This window comes from Budorcas taxicolor, chromosome 20 (genome assembly GCF_023091745.1).
Source record: "Budorcas taxicolor isolate Tak-1 chromosome 20, Takin1.1, whole genome shotgun sequence".
NCBI lineage: Eukaryota > Metazoa > Chordata > Mammalia > Artiodactyla > Bovidae > Budorcas > Budorcas taxicolor.
In genome coordinates, this window is record NC_068929.1 from 5,807,142 (window position 1) to 5,827,589 (window position 20,448).

A 20,448-nucleotide genomic window follows, 5' to 3' on the forward strand; every position below is an offset into this window, starting at 1 on the left:
CCTGATTTGAGAACTTCTAGTTTGTAAGGATGAAGTTTTGTTAAGCATCTTGTCTATCATCATTGATTAAAAGTCTCCACAGATTCTTTATCTTGGCAAATCATTACTTTTAACTAGATGACTTCCAATATCTCTTCCAGTGGTCCTTCTAGAAGTTCATGAAAATGAAAATATAAGATATTATTTGTGGCTTATAAAACTCATAGATAAAACCAAGAAGACAAAAAAATTTGTTATTAATACAAGCTGTGGAATGACAACCAAGGCCTCAAAAGGGAAAACTTAAGTGAATGTGAAGTTTTTGTCTTGTGAAATTGCTTACCATTTTTTATTAAATGGGATATGTAAGTTGAAGGAAAGAACTGGATTGCTTTGAAGAATTTATAAAGCCTTTGGGGGAAGGGTGAAGATAATGGCTTTATAACAGATGGCAGGGGGGATAAAAATAGAAGAAAGGTATCTAATTGGAAAGTCTGATTAAACTTTTCCATGTATACATAAATTGCTCTTTCATCTTCCCAGGAAGACGTTGGTAAAAATCACATCACTTGATACTTTCAGAGTTGGGGAGAGGTGGAAGAGATAGGATGAGGATGTCAGATGTGGTGAAATTAAATCTGGTGTATTTGATGCCAAAGCCTTATTCTAAATTTAAAATGTTTTCTTTTGGTATTTGTAGCTTAAATTTGCTTTAAAATAGGAAAATAACAGTTAAAAAATTAAGTCAATAAATTGTTTTAGGAATCAAAAAGTGAAGCAGAAGGCAAATTAATTTTAATTCCAGGAAGTTATTCCAACATGCATTTATCTTTTCCATAAAAAAAGTATACAAAAAAAACCCTACTCTCCAGCAAAAACATGAACTAAGAAAGGATGAAATGCTTTTGAAGCTTCTTAAATTATTGCTGCCAAGAAATTCAATTTTAGTAATTTCAAATTATACATATAAAATTGATGATTGCTTTTGACTGACAAAGGATTGGCTAGTTTAAAAATCAGTTTCATGTGTTACCAAAATCTGTTACCATTTCAGTGTTTCTAAACTTGCCCCAAATTGTCTCTATAGGTGTGCAAACTAATGTACTTGGACATGGGTATTCAAAAATACACATGTTTTTAAAATGAATCATTACAGTGCACTGTTAGACTTCAAGTGTGAACATTATTACTCATGCACTTTACAAACATTGAAGAAAAATAAATAAATTATGGGATATTTGACAGTCTTCATTTCAAATACTTTCATAAGTGAAAGGACAAAACCCTTATATTCACGTTGAAGGGGTTCAATTCAGTCCTAAGTGTTTGACTGTTCACCAAGGTTGACTGATCTTCCCATGCTGGGACAGAGGCAGGAGGAAGATTTGTTTGCTTGGCTAACTTGCTAGGGATAACCTGCAGCATACGTTAACGTGCACTGGTATCTGGAACCTCGGTTTTTCCCATCAATAAGCAGAAGCGGCATTTTTCTGAAGTAGTCGATAATATCTGACACAGACAGAAAGTCCTGAAAGATTCAAAATAGGAAGAAAATCAGCATTGGAATGTGTAGCATGAATTTTGCAGTTTTTTTTTTTAATCTGCATAACATCCTACCTCTTGTACTATGGGGATTATCAATCTATATAAAATTTGGCAAAGATTTTAATGATTTCTGCTATGGAACTTTGAAAAAAATTCCTCACCAACATTCAGCAAACTATGGATAAAAGACAAGTATGTATTTATGTATATGTTATTTAACTTCACGTAGGGGGTTATGGCACCCCATTCCGGTACTCTTGCCTGGAAAACCCTATGGACAGAGGAGCCTGGTGGGCTGCAGTCCATGGGGTCACTAAGAGTCGGACACGACTGAGCGACTTCACTTTCACTTTTCACTTTCATGCATTGGAGAAGGAAATGGCAACCCACTCCAGTGTTCTTGCCTGGAGAATCCCAGGGACGGCGGAGCCTGGTGGGCTGCCGTCTATGGGGTCGCACAGAGTCAGACACGACTGAAGCGACTTAGCAGCAGCAGGGGGTAGCAGCAGCAGGGGGTTATATACATTATATACAGTGAGAGATAGAGGGAGAGTCTAATTATGATAGCTTTACCTTAGGATTGTGCTTTTTTATTTTTTATTTAAGAACAGTTGATTTATAATGTTGTGTTAGTTTCTGATGTATAGCAAAGTGATTAAGATATATGTATATCTTTTTCATATTGTTTTCCATTATGGTTTATCATAGGCTACTGAATATGGGGCCTCATCGTTTATCTCCCTCTTTTTGTAAGGACACCAATCATTGGATTTCAGGAGGATTGTTCTATTTGTGACTTGGTTTTGGTTTTTGTGTCCCTCCTCTAAGTCACTAATAATGTTAGGAGACACAAGGAGTCAGGAGGTCAGGCAGCATCTTGCTGTCTGAAGCTATCTGCAGTGTGGCCTAACAGTTCCCTCATGGAGTCTGCTGTGTTCCCACTGCTGCCTCCACACTCACAAGAGCTCTGTAGCGAGTCCTGTCATTCATGACCTGTATTACCCTTTCCCTGAGGGCCAAACTGAGAAACCCCCATCTGCCCATTGAGAAATGAGTCAGATGTTACCGAGGTGCCCCAGACAGAGTTGAGCACCTCCTCCAAGACTGCTCTTCCAGGTGCCTCCCTCCAGGGCAACGGCAATGAGAGGTTTGCAGTTGTGTGCTTCCACACAAGCCCAGTAGAGATCCTGGAGAGCAGACATCTTTGCTTCTACGGGACCAATCAGCTCTGCTGCTGCTGCTGCTAAGTCGCTTCAGTCGTGTCTGACTCTGTGCGACCCCATAGACGGCAGCCCACCAGGCTCCCCCGCCCCTGGGATTCTCCAGGCAAGAACACTGGAGTGGGTTGCCATTTCCTTCTCCAGTGCATGAAAGTGAAAGATGAAAGTGAAGTCGCTCAGTCATGTCCGACTCTTAGTGACCCCATGGACTGCAGCCCACCAGGCTCCTCCGTCCATGGGATTTTCCAGGCAAGAGTACTGGAGTGGGTTGCCATTTCCTTCTCCAATGCATGAAAGTGAAAAGTGAAAGTGAAGTTGTGTCTGACTCAGCGAACCCATGGACTACAGCCCACCAGGCTCCTCCGTCCATGGGATTTTCCAGGCAAGGGCACTGGAGTGGGGTGCCATTGCCTTCTCCGATGCAGCTCTACCCACCCTGAACCAGTGATTCAAACATATGACGAAAATCATGTGTTTTTTCTACTGGTTTACATAATCAGAACTTAAAAATATTTGGAGTGAAGTAGAAGTTATGGGTGAGTTGTGTTTCCTTCTGGAAATGTTTGATACAGCTGATCCTCCTCCTAGAACTTTGAACTTAAAAAAACACATTTGAAGCATTAGGTTTAGCCACAGTTTCCTTTGCAAAAAGCAGCCCTGAAAGGTTTTCTTTCCACCATTCTCATTACTACCCCAAAAGGGACTAATACACACCTTGGGAAAACAGAGGGAAATGTTTTTGGCAATTTGCACAGCTTCATTGGGCTAACCTCTCTTTTTAGGGAGAAGTGACCCAAGTCATTTTTCCAGATGTTTATTTAAGACACGGCCTTATAAATACACTGTACCCTTACATCAAAATCATGTCACAGAGGTGACTTTAACTCACTTCTGTGTCACAGAAAGGACTTGCCTTTGGCACCATCTAATGATATTTTTAATTTACACATTTTTTAAGTTACACATGTGATTTTAGACTAGCTGGAATAAAAGACATAAAAAAGACACTGTGGCAGAGGCAGATGCTGTTAACATTTTATTTCCTCCCAGTAAATGCAGGGTTTCACTAATGCAATTCAGCTCTAAAGTTGCCAGGCAGTGTGGGCCTCCAAAGAAGGCCACAGCCAGGTTCTGTGCAGGTAGGTGTGTAGAGAGGCACACGCAGAAAACTGGGGGAAGTTTGACAACCCTTACCTCTTTCCCTCGGAGTCCAGTTCCCAACAAGTAAACTTGGCTTTCCTCCTGATAACGGATTTGGATGTTGTAAACTTTATCTTTGTACAACACCATGAGAACGTATGGATTGGATATTGTTTTTTTAGAGCTGTCTCGAACCAGGAAAGTGCCGTCCTAAAAGGATAAACTCTTGTTATTTTGGAAGTAGCAAAAGTCAATACTTCTGTTGCCTCTAAGAGCAGCAGACAATCCTCTAGAGATCGTGAAACCTACCAGCTGACAATGTAATGAGCAGTTAGCTCCCCAAACAGCAGTAGTCCCATGTCTCATGGATTTCTTGGTTGTCAAGAAGCAAGCAGCAGAGATTATATCAGAGAAATTCCCAAATTTCAAAGAGATCTCTTTGAAGGCTCTCAATGAAAAAAGAATCTCTTTTACAATAATAAAACAAATAATAGGTGGTTGAGTGGATACAGGGCCAGCAAAATAAGGACTTTAGTGGTTAACTAAAGATATCTCTTCCTGCTCCTGAGAGTTAATTCTATGCACTTTCTTTCCACGGTCAAAATCAGAATACACCCAAATACCTAAGAGATGTACCTATTTTAAAATCTCATGGTGCCCAGATAATGTGTTTCATCATCAAATACCTGAAAAAAAACCCAATGTGGATCATCCTTTTTTCCTGATATTTACCAAAATAGTGTGGTGATCTGACCTATCCTTTAAAATTTCATTTCATAAATTAGCTACATAATATTATAATAATACTATACAGATCTAATATTAAAATAGAATGAATTAAGAAGAACTCCTTTAAATTGCTCCTTCTTCTGTGTATTGAAATCAGGATGATCAATTTGCAATAATGTCTTTGCTTTGTTCTTTTCCATCCTAGGTTGAATGAGTAAATTCTAGTCAGAACATCTCTCTTAGACAAATAGACCTGTAGAGTCATAGCTCTGGCTTCACTTTGGAGTTTCAAGTTTTGAAGATTTCCAGAGCCCACATAGCATCCCTAATTTAATTAAATTAATTAATTAAATTAATTAATTGACTAATTAAATCAGAATCTCTCCAGGTAAAATCAGAACTTTTTTTTAATGCTCCCCAAGTGATTTAAATGTGCAATCTCCTGGTGGTCCAGTGGTTAAGAATGTGCCTACCAGTGCAGGGCACATGGGTTCAGTCCCTGGTCTGGGAAGATCCCACGTGCCTCGGAGCAACTAAGCCCATGTGCCCCAATTATTGAGCCTGTGCTGTAGAGCTGGGGAGTGACAGCTGCTGAGCCTCTACGCCTGGAGCCTGCGATCCGTGGCCAGAGAAGCCTCTGCAGTGGGAAGCCTGCTCACCGCAACTAGAGAAAGCCTGAGCAGCAGCAAAGCCCCAGCACTGCCGAAAATAAAGAATGTTTTTAAAAGATGGGGAGATGAACATTAATCTCTTCATATCATTAAAAAATAAAAAAAGCGCAGCCAAGCTTGAGGCTTGAGGACTTTTGTTGTGGTCTCGAGATGTGAAGAATGTGAAAGATGGAGGATCTTTGATATATAGGTTTAAGATTAGTGTTCAATACCGGAAGACAGGAAATCTGGTTTAAGACCTTTAATATTAAAGGACAATTGGAAATTTCGAGGGAAAAGGACAAAAAGTTGCTGTTGTCTGTCTCAATATGGGTTCCTCCACATTGATATGGACGGCAATTGGGTGTCAGGAGGAAGACACAACTAGTAAGATGTCGGAAATTTGGGGGAAAGAGTTTCCTTTTGATGCTGTGTGATTCCTGTGAAAGATGGACCATTTTCATGAATAAAATCTCCCAAGATTCCTCCAATCAAAGACTACCTTAATTAAAAATTTTTCCCGGGGTCCTAGGAGTCATCACTATGGAGATTAGTAGGTGAGAAGCTGGCACTAATTGGTACCCTTTGGTATAACAGCATGAATGGCACCCAGCAGAATTCCTAGCCCATAATGTACGTTCAGTCTGTCTGACTCTTTGAGACCCCATGGCCTGTAGCCCACCAGGCTCCTCTGTCTATGGGAGCTTCCAGGCAAGAATCCTGGAGTGGGTTGCCATTTCCTCCTCCAGGGGATCTTTCTGACCCAGGGACAGAACCCAAGTCTCTGTGCCTCCCGCATTGGCAGGCAGATTCTTTACCACTGCATCCGCTGGGTTTTGTTTTATTGGATGATACAAACTGTAGGAAGAGAAGTTGTAAAAATAAGAATCTGTCATTAGTTGTTAGCAGCTATGAAAAGCAAGCTTGGAGCCAGTATCTAAAGCCCATCATTGGTACTCAGGAAAAGTCAGTCCCATTTTGTTTCTTCAATCTATACTTAAAAAAATAAACTTGTAGCACAGTACCTGGTTTATCTTTCTAAGAGCTGCTTCTGCCTCTGTGCGGGTAATATAAGAAACATACCAGTCTTCATTTAATGAATTCTGAAAATGCAAATTTTAAAAAATGGAATAAATTTTGTAGTTACATAAGTAAGTGGAAAAAAAAAAAGCCTCCAAGTAATCATTTCCATAAATCACCACCTCAGTTCCATGAAGTTTGAAACACTTGTGTTATTACTTTGAATATAGAATCATTCAGGTAAAGCTAAATAGAAGCTATTTTGTGTGAACTGCTTTTTATCAGAGGCTCATTCTCAAGGTAGAGGTAAATAAGCATTCATAGATAATCGAGTCTCTAATCAGGAAAGATTTAGATGTAATAATTTCTTCAGTTTAGACTAATAATATATTTAATGAGAAACACTGGGTTAATGAGCAGTTAAATGACTTATGCTATGTCATAAACTAAGAAATAGATGAAAAATAGAATTATTTTTCTGTTTAATGTGAAACACACATTTGCCATTGGAAGAGGAACATCAAGGAAAAAGAATATTTTTCAACTGAATTCTCCCCTCAATATTTTTCACTAAAAAAATTAAGAGTAAAAGAAAATAAAAGTATAGGAGACTATTCAGTGGAAGATTCTGATGATTCGTTTGCTGGTGTAGAAATAAAATAGGAACATATGCCTTATTACCTGTTCTTCCCCAGGGGACTGTGGTCTAGGTTTGCTGGGAACTGGCGAGAAGTTCCTGCCTTCCACTCTGGGAAGTGGTCTGTTGACGGGGCCTTTGAAAGTATAGCATTTTGAACGTTAATTTACTTTAAGCAATTTTTCACTAGTCATAGCCCATCACTGCCCGCCCTCCACAATGCCCTTGCAGTTGTTCCCAGCAATTAGCATTTCAAGAAACCACAGCTTCCAAAATAACTTTCACTTGTTCAAAACCACAAGGGCTGTTTCGGGCCCTATTCTGCAGCCATGCCAGTGAAATTCTGAGACACTACACTGCACACTTGATTGGTTGCTTAACTGAGCAAGTTACATATATACCACCAAATGGTAAAATGTGGAGGTCAAGATAATTATGTTCTCATTTTCACAAAAAGAAATGTGACTTACCCAAGATGAGGTGAAATTATCTTGAATATTCTTAGCTTTCAGAGCCAGAGCTTACTACCTGCTTCTCTTGACCAAATTTCTTTTAGAAGTAGAACTGTTAGACTCACATAGAAGGAGGCCCTGACAGTATCTGATCCATCAGGAAGCCTGTGTCGGAGTCTGTAAATTACCCAGCATTTGTGCCTCACCTTCTCGAATGCTTTTTTTTCTTGTTGACAGTTCCATGAAATTTTTCAAGAGAATGTGTTTCCTAATCTCAGGAAAGGTTTGATTGTGTTGATTTGCAATGGCTAACCCTGTCTCTATATGCCAGAACAGCTATTTCAGGCTGGTAAATTCCGCGAGTTGAATGTTCTCTTAACAACTCATGCATGACTCATTTGTTCATTCAACAGATATTTTTTCAGCACTGCTGTGTCCAGGCCCTGAGTAAGGCACCTGTGTGCATGACCTTTCATCCTCACAGCAACTCCACAAGGTGGGTATTGTCTTCTTTTTGAATATCATGAAACAAAGGTTCAGAGAGTCTAAACAAATCATGTGTCTTAGTGGCAGGGCCAGAACTTGAACTTGTGATTCCCAAATATGACTGTGTGTAAAAGAGAATTCCAGGGGGACCCTGAATCACCCAGGCTCAAGAGTCTGCATTTAACAAGCACTCCAGGTGGTTCTGCACCAGCTCTGTTACTTCATCTAATACATCTAATACACCACAGAGGGTAAATCGCCTGCCCCAGGGCCCCTGAGAGGGGAGAGTTACTTGATGAGTCCAAGTCTTCCTAGTCAGGATTATTCGAGATGCAGATGGGGCTAGCCTGAGCTGCTGATCTTCCTTCTTAAGGCTCCCAGTACCTGAGCAGACCTTCCGCATGACAACCTTTGCAGTGCAACATGCAGACACTTGTATAATGTTTGTTGAGTGAATGAAATTTAGCTATGTGAGAAAGTCATGTAATGAAGGTCTACAGTGCATGGCTGTCTTAGAATTGAGGAATTATTCTCCATCTGCATCTGCAGGTCAGCACCACAAAGTCACTGTTCATGACAGACAATATATTACTTTTCATTGCAGTCACTCTCCACCCATAATAAATAGATCCTCAAGGGAACTGGGACAGGTTTTTGGCCAATTTAAAGCACATGCTTTATCTTCCTGACCTTGGGGCAACAAGTGGGTTAGACTGAGGACCAGGTGTCCTGGCACTCTTAGGAGAAAAGAGATCAATTTTGATTAAGGTAGTAGAGTAAGCCCTCTGCGTTCATGGCTTCCACATCGGTGAATTCAGCCGACTACAGACTGGTTCAACCAATGAGTTAGCCAGGTCTGTGGATGTGGAGCTGTGGATGTGAAGGGCCAACTGTGCGACATCATTTTATACAGAGAACTTGAACATCTTTGGATTTTGTTATCGGTGGGGGGTCCTGGAACCAATCCCCTCTCCTGTATTAGAGGGATGATTATATTCAAAAAAAATAATAAAAGCCAACTGTTTATATTAATAATCTCTGTCACCAACTCATAGAAGCAGGGGTCTATGGAATTTACTTTGGCAGATACTGCTATAAGTGAAGTGTCTCAAGCTCAGATGCCTGGACGGACCAGGCAAGGGACACAAAGTAGGTTTACAAAATAATGAGTTGTGGCCACTGAGGGGTGGGGGGAGTTGTGGAAGCCATGTAGTGAATAAGGACACTATATCCTAAAATGCTTAGGAAACATTGAAAATACAGTGGGTTTCACTGGTGTCAGCAGTAGAATCTCATACATATATGGCATGATGTACCCAACTGAATGTAATAGACATGCCCCTGAAAGAAAGAGTCGACTCTTAAGTTAAACTTTAAACTTATTAGTTTTCTGTTTATAACACATACTAATGTTCCTGCATGTGTACATGACTACAAAAAAAAAGTGTTTTATTTTTTCCTCACAGAATTTTTAAATCTTAAGTCAATCTTTAAAAATTAGGTAATTTCACATTAAAAGCCATATTTCTATGTTTTCTTGAAAAATAAATCAGAAAATCTGGTAACACAAGATGTGTTTCCTAGCATGAGAAAAAAAAATTGTTTACTAGAGTTGGGTGACTCTCCATAGTCATTTGACAGTCATTCAACAAATGTTTTAAAGTGCTTACCATGTACTAGTCACTTGCAAGTCCTTAAGGATAGAAAATAAACACAGCTAGTCCTACTGGGTAGGCCTTTGTTTCTACTTGAAGTGGTCCATGAACCAGCAATACCAGCTGGGAACTTGGAACTTGGGAATCACATGGAAACTTGCTGGAAATGCAGAACCCTGGGTCCCATCCAAGACCCACTGATTAGAATCTGCATTTTAACATAGCTCCCAGGGGATTTGCGTGCCTTTTAAAGTTTGAGGACTCTCTCAAGAAATACTTACCATCCACACCCAAAGGAGGTATTATTAGAAAATACAGGTCTTCAGCCAGACTTACTGTATCAGAATCCTGGGGGTGGGGTCCCTTAATCTGTATTTTAAACATGTTCCTCAACTAGCACTCCAGGTTAGATTCATTATAGAAATCTAAACTACAGAGAAAGCTAGCACCATCCTAAGCATCATATAAAAACAGCCGGGAAGAAAAGTTCCGCCTGGGAAGATAAAGCCAAGGGCGCCTTCCTGCGGAGGAGTGTGTGCATCTGTGTGTTGTTTTTGTTGTTGTGTGGAGTATCCTATCACTACAGCAACCTTTGGTACACTTCAGAAACCGAAGCGCTGAATAAGGAAGTCAGATGCTTTTAGGAAACAACAAAACTTTTGCCAAAAGGCTTTGGGATGACGGCATATTGGCTAGAGTCGGTCACTAGAGCGCAGAGAACAAACCTTGAGAGAAGTATGGCGGCAGGGAGGCACTCTGCGAAAAGTTAGGGTTACTGTGGAGACAAAAAAGAACAGATGTTAAGTTGGGTCGGGGTTAAGGGGCCAGAGAGGGACCTGAATGGGGGAAATGCTGCGTCTCTGACTATTCTCACCCCCTCCCTGCAACCACGGGGCCAGGGCCAAAAGAAGGAACTTGCTGGACACACTCCACTCCTGTCTCAGGAGGACCAGGCCGGAGTCTAACGAGCTTCTCAAGATGAAGAACAAAAGCAACAAGAGAACAGTGTAAAGAGCCTCAAAAGCTGCTTTAAACAGGCAGCAGCAGTCTGAGGACCTCGAGTCTGGAGCACGACAGCAGTTCTCTGGGAGAACGCTTCTCTCTCTGTTAGGGAAATATCCTCCATGCGCGTGCTGTTTGGGATGGTGACTGCCCAGAGCCTAGTGGTCTACAAGGAGAGGGGAGGGCGTGAGAAACAGAGGGCTCGCTGGTGCCACAGCAGACAGAAATTGCATCTGCGGGGACAGTGGGGGAGGAGGGCCAGTGGGAGGCCCTGAAAGTCTGTCTGCTCCACACTGAGCAGCAGTTTCCCCACCCTTTAGGCCAAGCTTCCGATAAAGGCCTGCTTTGTTCAGAAATCTCGTGTGAGTGGTGTTTTGAAAGAATGAAGGAAAGGGCTGGGCTCAGGGTGGGATGAGGCGGCACAAGAAAGTGGCAGATGTGGCAGAAGAAAAACACCTGGAAGAATGAGAAAAAAAGCAGCAGAAAATCAGAGCAAGAGGCACCTGGGGAAAATGAAATTGAGAACCCTTCTAGATACCTAGCAGAGAGGAAGGACTTTACTGGTGGGTGAGTTTCCCTCCATCCTTAGGGTAGGGACTAGGCCTCTCTCTTTGGATAGTAAAGGAGAAGAGGAGCCGAAAAGGCTGGTGGGTGAACCGTCGGGGGTGCCAGGAGACAGCCCGAGGGCTTATCTATGAGGAATGCCCTGAGTCTTCCTCCTGTCTGTGCCTCTCCTGGAAAGCCTGCCTCCTCATGGGTCCTAAGAAACACTCTTGCTGCTGAGAAACCAGACCTGCTGGGGACAGAGCCCGTCCAGTGAGCATTCCATGCCTGCCAGTGCACGGTGCGTTGGATGGGCATTCCCACCCAAGATGGAGGGTGAACTCCAAGTAATTAATTGAGCTTCTTGACTGTTTGCTTGTTTTTAACCTACAGAGTTAAAAACATTTCCCGTTTCCTGCCAAAGAGTCCATTCTGTCTGGGGCCATGGCAGGGCAGTCAATTCTGTACCTCTCTTCTCCCCAAGCACAGCACTCAGAAGACAGCAGTGAGTTAATATGCACATTTGTGCATTCTTTATGCTCAGCTTGGTTTTCTTTCCTAAGACCCAAAATATTCTGACCCTGTGACTGGTGACTTCTTTCTTTCTCCCTCAACCCACCTGATATTAGCTCAGTATCAGTGGCCCCAGACGTTATGCTAGGTCAGAACTGAGTGATTCAGCACACACCTTTCTGAGAAGGCTCCAGATGAGTGAGTTAATGGGAGGGAGTTCTTGGGTGATGGCTTGGTAGATCTTGAAGGGAAGGTGTTGCAGGTCATGGGGAGAGGTGATGGCTGGGGCGGAAGTCTTTGATGTACTTCAGAGGAAAAGAAAAAGGAAAGATTGTCAGAATCCCAGTGGCACAGGAACATCCATCCCCAAACTGCTCCCTGGTTAAAAACAGCTAGTATAAAGTGAGATACAAAAACTGGAAAGATCAAATGTCATCAGGAAGTGGTGGGGTGGACGCCCACCCACAGGGGTTTCTCGATGGTTACCACCTCAACACAGTTTCAAACGCTGCCATTCTCCATCATTCTTCATAGCACTTTTTTTTTCATTTTTGAAATGTTAACTTGTCAGAAAATTGTCAGTTAGAAACCATATGAATTTCAGAAATGATTCACAAGTTTTTTTTTTTAATGAAAGACAAATTTTATGCCATGTCATTCATATATAGTTAGTAATCCTTTACCCAAATGCATTAGAGAGCTTCAATACTGGAATGCTGTCTATCATACTGTATGTGTGATTTTCAATTTTGCTGTTCTAGTAAGTATTAATAATTTGCACTGTTATACATGAACTTAGCAGTTCTTTTTGGTAATCCAGCCAAGTAATTCCATTTTATTATAGTTATACAGTATACCAACTGCCATACATATGCTCAATACTAATTGTAAAGTTATAATGGATTCTACAGTTTCTAGATTAACTAATTAATTCCATCTGAACACAGAAAACTAAAGGAAAGGTTACAAGTTGTAAGAAAGTCTTTCTAAACATACCATCATCTTCATCCTGGTAAGGGGAAGAAAAAAAAAAGATATTAATTTATCATCAAAGCACAACTTCTCAAAGAAAAATGTATTTCTCAAACATAGAAACGCCTCTGTTTTCTTTCTTTAGCGGTTGTGTGTCTCCACAATAAAGGTACTGTGGAGAACAGTAGAACTTGCTAAATATTGTATGATTTCTTAATACAAATAATCATTTAAAGACATTCCAATCTGAAACACTGTTTATATACTTAAAATAGGTTCTGAAGTGTCTAAACAGCCCTAGAGATACTAATAATGATGATATCTACTATGTCTCCCAGACTCATATGCAATATTTCATCCAATTCTTCAAGCAACTCTTCAAGAATTTAACATTTTCATTTTACAAATGAAAACACGCTGCCCAAGAAGCACTCCTACCTTGCCAAGGGTTACAGAAATTGATTCACACCTAATCTCTCTGACCCAAAGCCTAACCTTCTCCGGGTCTTGGCTTTGCACTGACCACTCTGGTTCAAAGCACCACGGCCTTGTTGTTTCTCTGTCACCAAGTCATGTCTGACTCCTTGCGACAACCGTGGACTGCAGCACTCCAGGAGTCCCTGTCCCTCACTGTCTCCTGGAGTTCGCCCAAGTTCATACAGCCTTATGGTTTGAAAATAGCTTTCAAGGCGTGCCCACTTGGTGCAGCACATCTGTCTTTAGGACAGCCTTCTGAAATAGGTAAGGAAGGGGCTCTATGTTCTACTCCTTAGATAGGAAATGATGTTCAGAGAGGCAAAAATAATTTTGCCATTGACTAGTAGACCAGAATTGTCAACTCGGACTTGTTTTGTTAGGCTAGGGCAGTAGTGATGAACGAGCACCTTCCTCAAGTGCTGTTGTGAGGATTAAGTTAGTTACTACTTGTGCCTGGTATGTTTGAGTGCTCAATAGAAGTTTGTTATCCTTAGTCCTACCACTGAGATGAGGCAAGGTGGATCATAGCCAGAATCACTCATCCAGGTTGGCCAGCTGGGGAGGAATCCTAACAAAGGGCTGCACAGATAAATACACACAGACTATGGGATCCCCAAAATGAAATTGGTCTTTGACTCTGCTGCAGCCATGTCTCCTCTGGTCCAAAACATAAGATTTTTAGATTCTCATGACAGCCAGTGTCAATCCTTCCAGAGATAGGGATCCTTGGGAATGTGATATTGCCCTCATGTTCAACCTTCTCTCCTCTTTGCCCCTGTGGCTCTGAAACCAACCTGCTGTCCTCACTCTTCCCACAGGCTCCACGGGCACTGCCCATGCCTGCCTTAGTCAGGACACTCCTGAGGCTGAAGGGCGCTGAGCTTTGCCTTGGAGTGACTATCCTGTGTCTCCCCATCATTCAATGACCACAGCGCTAAGAAGTCACACTTAGCTCTTCAGTCCTTATACATCACTTTCTTCACTCCCCCTCTGTAGCGCATCCTGTGATCAGATGTCCCTTAGCACACTGGAGCATGTCCATTACATCTTATATCTCAGCACTTCATCAGAATAAGCACACCGTTTGGCATAGAGCTATGGCACGCCAGGCGCCTATGGACGGAGCCCTTGAGCATGGCACGGGTGTGACGGCCTTCTTCAGGCAGTTTACAGTGCGAGGAAGTCAGGCAGACCTGGGTTTCAACCCTGGCTATCTCCCAGCTCTGCAGCTTGCAATGAGTATCTTACCCTTCTGAGCTTCAAGTTCTTATTAGTGAAAGGGAAACAATGACTCCTCCTAGGGACAGTCAATGCAAATAAAATGCGAAGTTGGAATGACTAACTGTCTTGGTCCTCATTTGCCTAACACTGATGAAGTTCTTGGGACATGAGACTTTCATTGCTAAAACTGAGCAGTCCTAGGCATGTTTGCTAGGTTGGCAACATGTACACAACATACATTCCTTAAATGCCATTTCCTCTCTTTCTTAGGCCATAGAGATATTTAAGGGGAAAACAGAGGCCTACGAGACTTTCTGGGAGGCCAGACTCTAGAGCATGCCTTACTTTAGCCTCCCTTCTACCTCCTTGCCAATCCCCTTGCTCACTACCACCTGGTAATGGGGTTGCAATTAACCCAACCTCCCTGGGAACCTTCAGAGGGACAGGAGCTAAGCCATGCAGCATTCTGGGCAGGAGGGAAAGATGGAGACCCCAGACACCGGTGTTCAGGAGCCTACTGTGTGTAGGCCTGGCTTCCAGCACTGGACTTCACTGAAGGCTGAGACAGAGCCTCGACATCTGCAGAGTCTGTGCTGGTTTCCCTGGGCCAAGCATTCACCAGATGATGTTCTGTACTTACATTCTCTCTTCTCTCTGGTCCCCGCATATGCCTGAAATGAATCAGGGCAAAGAAAAAGAACTGAGCATAAAGAGTTTCAAAGAATATAGATAGTTTCACTTAATCTAATATCGAGAAATCAAACCCACTGAGCCGTAATAAAATGGAAAGCAAAAAAAAAAAAAAAAAAACCAGAAGAAAAGCAGGGGAGATGGAGGCTTGATGACTCAATATTCTGTCATTATTGTGAGCTGAGCTAGGCAAGCCTCTATTCTGTTTAGCAACTGCAGCAAATAATTACATTAAAGAAAAATAGTTTTGTCAACAAACTCTTTAGTAGCTATTAAATTTCCCTGAGTGGCTGCTTCTCTAAGCAAATAAAAGCATTTGAGGAAACATGCTCCTTTGCTGATGTTTGAGAACAGCCGACTTGGGGCTCACCCTTGGTGTGAAGGAAAGACAGCTGGGAAGAGCTGCTGCTTTGGTCCCTTTTTCCAGATGCACAAACTGGCCAAGCAGATTTGGTGGTGGCGGCCTTAGACCCGCGGTGGGCAGCAGCCTTCATGGGCTCACGTCGTGTCCTCACAGAGAGGGCCCGAGGAGGACAGTTTGCTGGCAGTTTGCCTCCTGATCAGTGATTCACATGATCTCATCTTGTTGTTTATTTAAAACTTCGCTATTTTTTTCACTATGCTATTTTTGGCATTCGTTTTGATTTTTTAGAATATTCCATTAAAACATTAACTCAGTTACTAAGGCTTTACCAGTGCACTCTGGACCTGGCCCTGATTTCATCCTCACATTAGCCAAGCAAGGATCATAATTTTGAATCCTGGTTGCACAGATGAGGTTGATGGAAGCCTTGGTTTTGTCCTTAGTAAGGAGCAGAGCTGGGCCTAGCCCAGCAATGTTTGTGCCATTTGGTTAATGGGTCCCTGGAGACTGCATAGTAAAGTTAGAAATGTTAGAGCTGACGGGTGCTCTGCCACTATAAAATGTGGTTGAGCGGTGAGGAAGCCGGGCACAGAGATGTCCTCTCCACCACCTGCGTGGTTACAAAATTGTAGGTGCAGTGCTGTGCCTTGTGGTGGAAGGAAAATGCAACCAGAAATCAGACTGGCTGAGAAGGCCTCCACAAACGGTGCTGCTCCCGTGCTCCAGAGGAACCATCTGTTCACGCCTCTCTGTGGGAACCGCCTCGTCCTGTAAAGTGATCCAGGCACTCTGCATCCAACCTGAGAAGCCTGAACATCCCTCAAGCCCCAGCGGCAAAACGAGCCCCCACCCCTCCAGGAGCACCATGGTCTTGGGTCCCCATGTGGAGCTAACTGATCCAAGGCAGGAGTTCTGTGCCACAACCCAAGCAACAGAAGACACTTACCTTGGCACGGGTGGCTTCTTCCCCTGCAGGGGGCTGCCTCTGTCATGCCTTTCCGTGGCTGGCGGTAATGGGGGCTTTGGTATCTTGGGCAAATGCTCCCCAGGAGGCCTGCAGTGTTGAGAGAAAGGATGGGTGAGAAACAAGCTAGAGTCATTCAGCACATGCCCTGTAGCAACGCACAGGCACCCAGAGTCACTCACCTTCCCCCTAGGACCGAGGGCTGCAAGGCAGGAGGGAAGATAGGTGAGTATTCTCGGCACTTTTCACAGAACGAAGGCAAGATACAAAACAGAGCAAAAACAAACAAAACAAAACAAGGAGGAAACTCACCTTGTCAGAAATCGCTGGCTTCTTTCCTGTAAATTACAAACAGCTGATAAGCCTTGCATGTAACAGCTAAGCTTTGAAACTTTTGATGAAACTGAATCCCAGCCCCTAAGAGGGATAATTGGGTTTAAGCAGTGAGGAATCATGGGCTTCCCCGGTGGTGCTAGTGGTAAAGAACCTGCCTGCCAACGCAGGAGACCTAAGAGACTTGGGTTCGATCCCTGGGTCAGAAAGATCACCTGTAGCAGGGAATGGCAACCCACTCCAGTGTTCTTGCCTGGAGAATCCCATGGACAGATAAATCCAGAGAAATCCTACAGTCCATAGGTCACAAAGAGCTGGGCACAACTGAAGTGACTTAACACACACAACACATTGAGGAATCATAGGCTTTAGACCTGGAGGGTCCCTTACAAGAGCACCTAATTTTACAGTCTCAGACAAATTAAGTGACTTCACCCAAGGGTCACACAGCGTTGTGTACATGCAAGCAGTACTGTGAATTCTGAGCTTCTTTCCAAAATGTCTTAATATAATTGATGCTGAAAAGGATTAATGCCTTCTTGAAACTTTGTGCCTCTTTCATTGGCCAAGAGCTGCTTTGTACAGCCTAAGTTTATCTGCATATCTGAAATAAACTCATTTGCCACGGAGGGATCAATCTTCCTTCAGTCCTGTGGCACACTTGCCATTGCATAAGGTATTGCATTTAGTTCCTGAAAAAAATTTAATTTGGGGTTCAGAGTTTCAGGAGATTCCTCCAGTGGGCTGCAAATCATTTTGCTTTGACTTTTGTTTTTCTCTCTTACTTTCTTCTCTCCCTCTCTTTCCTTCTCACCCTCCCTTCCTTTTCTTTTCTTTTACTTGTCTTTTGTAACAGACGACATGTAGGCTTCCTGAAGAAATGGTAGGTGTACCTGAGAACCGTGCATTGCAAAGTCATTCAAAACAATGTATTTTTTCTTCTGTCTGAAATTCCCCAGAGTAATACCCTATGTCTTCAATGTAACAAAAGCATTAGTTAACTGGATTCAGCCAGGCTTAGATGCAAATCTTATATGATTTTGAGCAAGTTACTTAAAATTTTTGAGTCTCAATTTCTTCACCTGTAAAATGGGAATTATGTGTCAAACTGCATAGATTTGCTCTAAGGATCAGGTGACAATTTATACACAAGGCCAGCACTGACCCGTGGGTGCTGAGAGTTGTTAGATGGCTCCTCTTTCTTCCCCTCCGTCCACCTCCCAGCTCAGTCAACACCCTGTAAGAGTGGAGCTGCATTTTTGAGACACAATTTATTCCTCAAAGACTGAATACATGTCCAGCCCATAATACGTCCTAAGAATCTTGTCTCACTGTGAAGAGCTGACTACTTATGAGTAGGTTGGATGGTATAAAAATGTTCATTACTTATAAAATTTTGGTTTGATATGGAAACCCTACTTTAGAGGGATACCCAGGAAACAGATTTATATCATTAGAGCTGAAGAGATTTTCTGAAAAACGTCTGCCGGTTTATGCATATTCCCAGGGCATGTTAGGAGCCTCCTGATAAAAGTCTGAGCATTTTAAGAGGTTAATTCTCCCAAAGCATCATGGATAAGGGGTTCAAGGGTAGAGCTAGTGCTGTCAAGAAAAGGTGTCTTTCAAAAGAAAACTAAATAAAAACAAAAATATTTTTAAAGGGTAACTTTTGTACAGGAAGTGACCCTGAAAGATTCGACATCAGTATTACAATTTTCTGACCCTTTGGCTCATGGCAGTAAGCAGGGCTGGAGTCTGAAGCCCAGTCTCTCTCTTCACGTTCATAGACTGTGTCCAGCCCTCTGCCACAGGCCATTTTGAACTCGGATAGTTGACATGGCTTGGCACGAACTAGCAGACCTATGAGGCAGTTCAGGGAAACTGAAGCGAGCACAGCGTCAAATCCGAGAACTGACATTTTGCTGACCAAAGAGGGGACAGAGGCCACAAGGGCTAAATGCTTTGCTCACTAGGTAGCTAAAGAAGGGCTAGGGTGGGGCTGGATTCCAGGTTCCTTATCCCTCAAGGCTCAGAACTCCTTCCCCAGAGCTCCCCAGCAAGGAAAATCCAGGGCCTCCAACTGCAGCAAGACGTGGGAGAACAGGGCATCCACTTTGAAGTCAGAAAGACTTGGGTTCAGATACAAGTCGAATTCAAATCCTGCACCTAGTTCTGCAATTTGGGGAAATTAACTCAACCTCTCTGAACCTCAGGTTTATCATCTGCTAAGTGGGGATGATAATGCACCCCCCTTTGTGGGCCTGGGGTGACGACTAGCGACGATGTGGAAGTAGCTCTCCATGTCCATGGGCTCCGTACCCACGATCTACCAACCTTAGATCAAAAACATTTGGAAAAAATAACTCCAGAAAGGTCTAAAAAGCAAAACTTGAATTTGCCATGCACTGGCAACCTTGTATGTGTATTTATATTGTATTTACAATTACATACATAGAATTTATATTGTATTGGGTATTATGAGTAATCTAGAGATGATTTAAAGTTCATGAAAGGATACACAGAAGTTATATGAAAACACCATTTTATATAAGGGACTTGAGTATCCCTGGATTTTCATATCCACAAGGATCCTGGAACTGGTCCCCCTGGAGATACCCAGAGATGACTATAACTTATTTGTGGTGGCTGAAGCACTTACCCCATAATAAGTGCTCAGCACCCTGTAGCTAAGTTTTAGAAATGAATTAAAGATAGCTTTAAGTAGAGGTAGCTGCCATCCAAGAATACTCTGAATCCATTCCGGAGGAAAGGACTGTAGTATACCCACAGCTTGGTCAATGATACACACAACGAAAGACAACTCTGACATCTGAATAGCACCTTAGGGTTTCACTAAGTATTTTCTCATTATAGAGCATCCACCTTATAAGTAAGGAGACAGCTCTGAAAAAGCAACGTCCCTGTGGTCAGTGAGCTGCTCAGTTAGCAGCAAAGGCAGCCAGCAACAGCTCTCCCTGGCCTCTGCCTCCTAGCCCAATGCTTGCCCGTCATCCTTCAGGAGGACCATGTGATGGGTGTGTGTGCACAGAGGGTGCCCGTGGAGAAGCAGGCCCAGCACAGGGCGCAGGACAGGAGCTCTGAGCTTGGGTCTCCACTCCCATCACCTGGCATCTGAGTGACCTTGGGAAGTTACCTCTTCGTGTCTCGGTTTCCTCCTCTGTACAACGAGGATGATTCTAACAGACCCCTCTCCACAGGACTGTAGCGACAGTTAAACGAGGTGGTGCCCACGAAAAGCACGCAGTAAGCATGCATTGATATCGGCCACTATAGTTGCTTTTGTGTTGTTAGTCTCTTGACCGTGTCCAACTCTTTGCGACCCAATGGACCATAGCCCACCAGGCTCCTCTGTCCATGCGATTTCCCAGGCAAGAATACTGGAGTGGGTAGTCATTCCCTTCTCCAGGGGATCTTCCTGACCCAGGGATGGCACCCAGGTCTCCTGTGGTGCAGGCAGCTTCTTTACCAGCTGAGTCACCAGTCAGCCACTGTTGTGTTGCTGTTGTTCAGCTGCCAACCCGTGTCCAGCTCTTCTTGGCCACTATTACTGAGCAACAAATATGAAAGATACCAACCTAGTGTGAAGGGCTCTCTGTCAAACGGAACTAACGAACGATCTAGGGCTGGTTTCGTGCTTCTGTCTATGGAAGGAGCAGGGACTGGAAGGGAAAGAGACTGAAGTCAATTCACAGAAAAGAGCATGGGCTGGGGGAGGAGGGCAGGTGGGCAAGAGAGGGTGGCCCCGTACTCACGCTTGGCCGTTTTGTGGTTTCTGCTTCTGCTAGGCTCTTCGTGGTTGGGCTGGGGTGGGGGTAGTGGCTGCTGTAACAGAAAT

The 20,448-nt window shown here is 43.1% G+C and overlaps 1 protein-coding gene across 1 annotated transcript in view; it reads right to left on the bottom strand.

Annotated features, from left to right (window-relative positions):
* Positions 1–1,384: 1,384 nt before the first annotated feature.
* LCP2 (lymphocyte cytosolic protein 2) overlaps positions 1,385–20,448 on the bottom strand; it is a 48,664-nt gene continuing 29,600 nt past the window's right edge. The window contains exons 9-21 of the mRNA XM_052659260.1: positions 20,366–20,435; positions 20,189–20,272; positions 16,572–16,597; positions 16,442–16,461; positions 16,242–16,349; positions 14,882–14,912; positions 12,568–12,580; positions 11,747–11,876; positions 10,239–10,288; positions 6,965–7,056; positions 6,289–6,366; positions 3,939–4,094; positions 1,385–1,507 (exon numbers count right to left, since the gene is read on the bottom strand). Coding sequence (XP_052515220.1) covers positions 1,385–1,507; positions 3,939–4,094; positions 6,289–6,366; positions 6,965–7,056; positions 10,239–10,288; positions 11,747–11,876; positions 12,568–12,580; positions 14,882–14,912; positions 16,242–16,349; positions 16,442–16,461; positions 16,572–16,597; positions 20,189–20,272; positions 20,366–20,435 — 981 coding nt within the window. The remainder of the gene's footprint in view (positions 1,508–3,938; positions 4,095–6,288; positions 6,367–6,964; positions 7,057–10,238; positions 10,289–11,746; positions 11,877–12,567; positions 12,581–14,881; positions 14,913–16,241; positions 16,350–16,441; positions 16,462–16,571; positions 16,598–20,188; positions 20,273–20,365; positions 20,436–20,448) is intronic.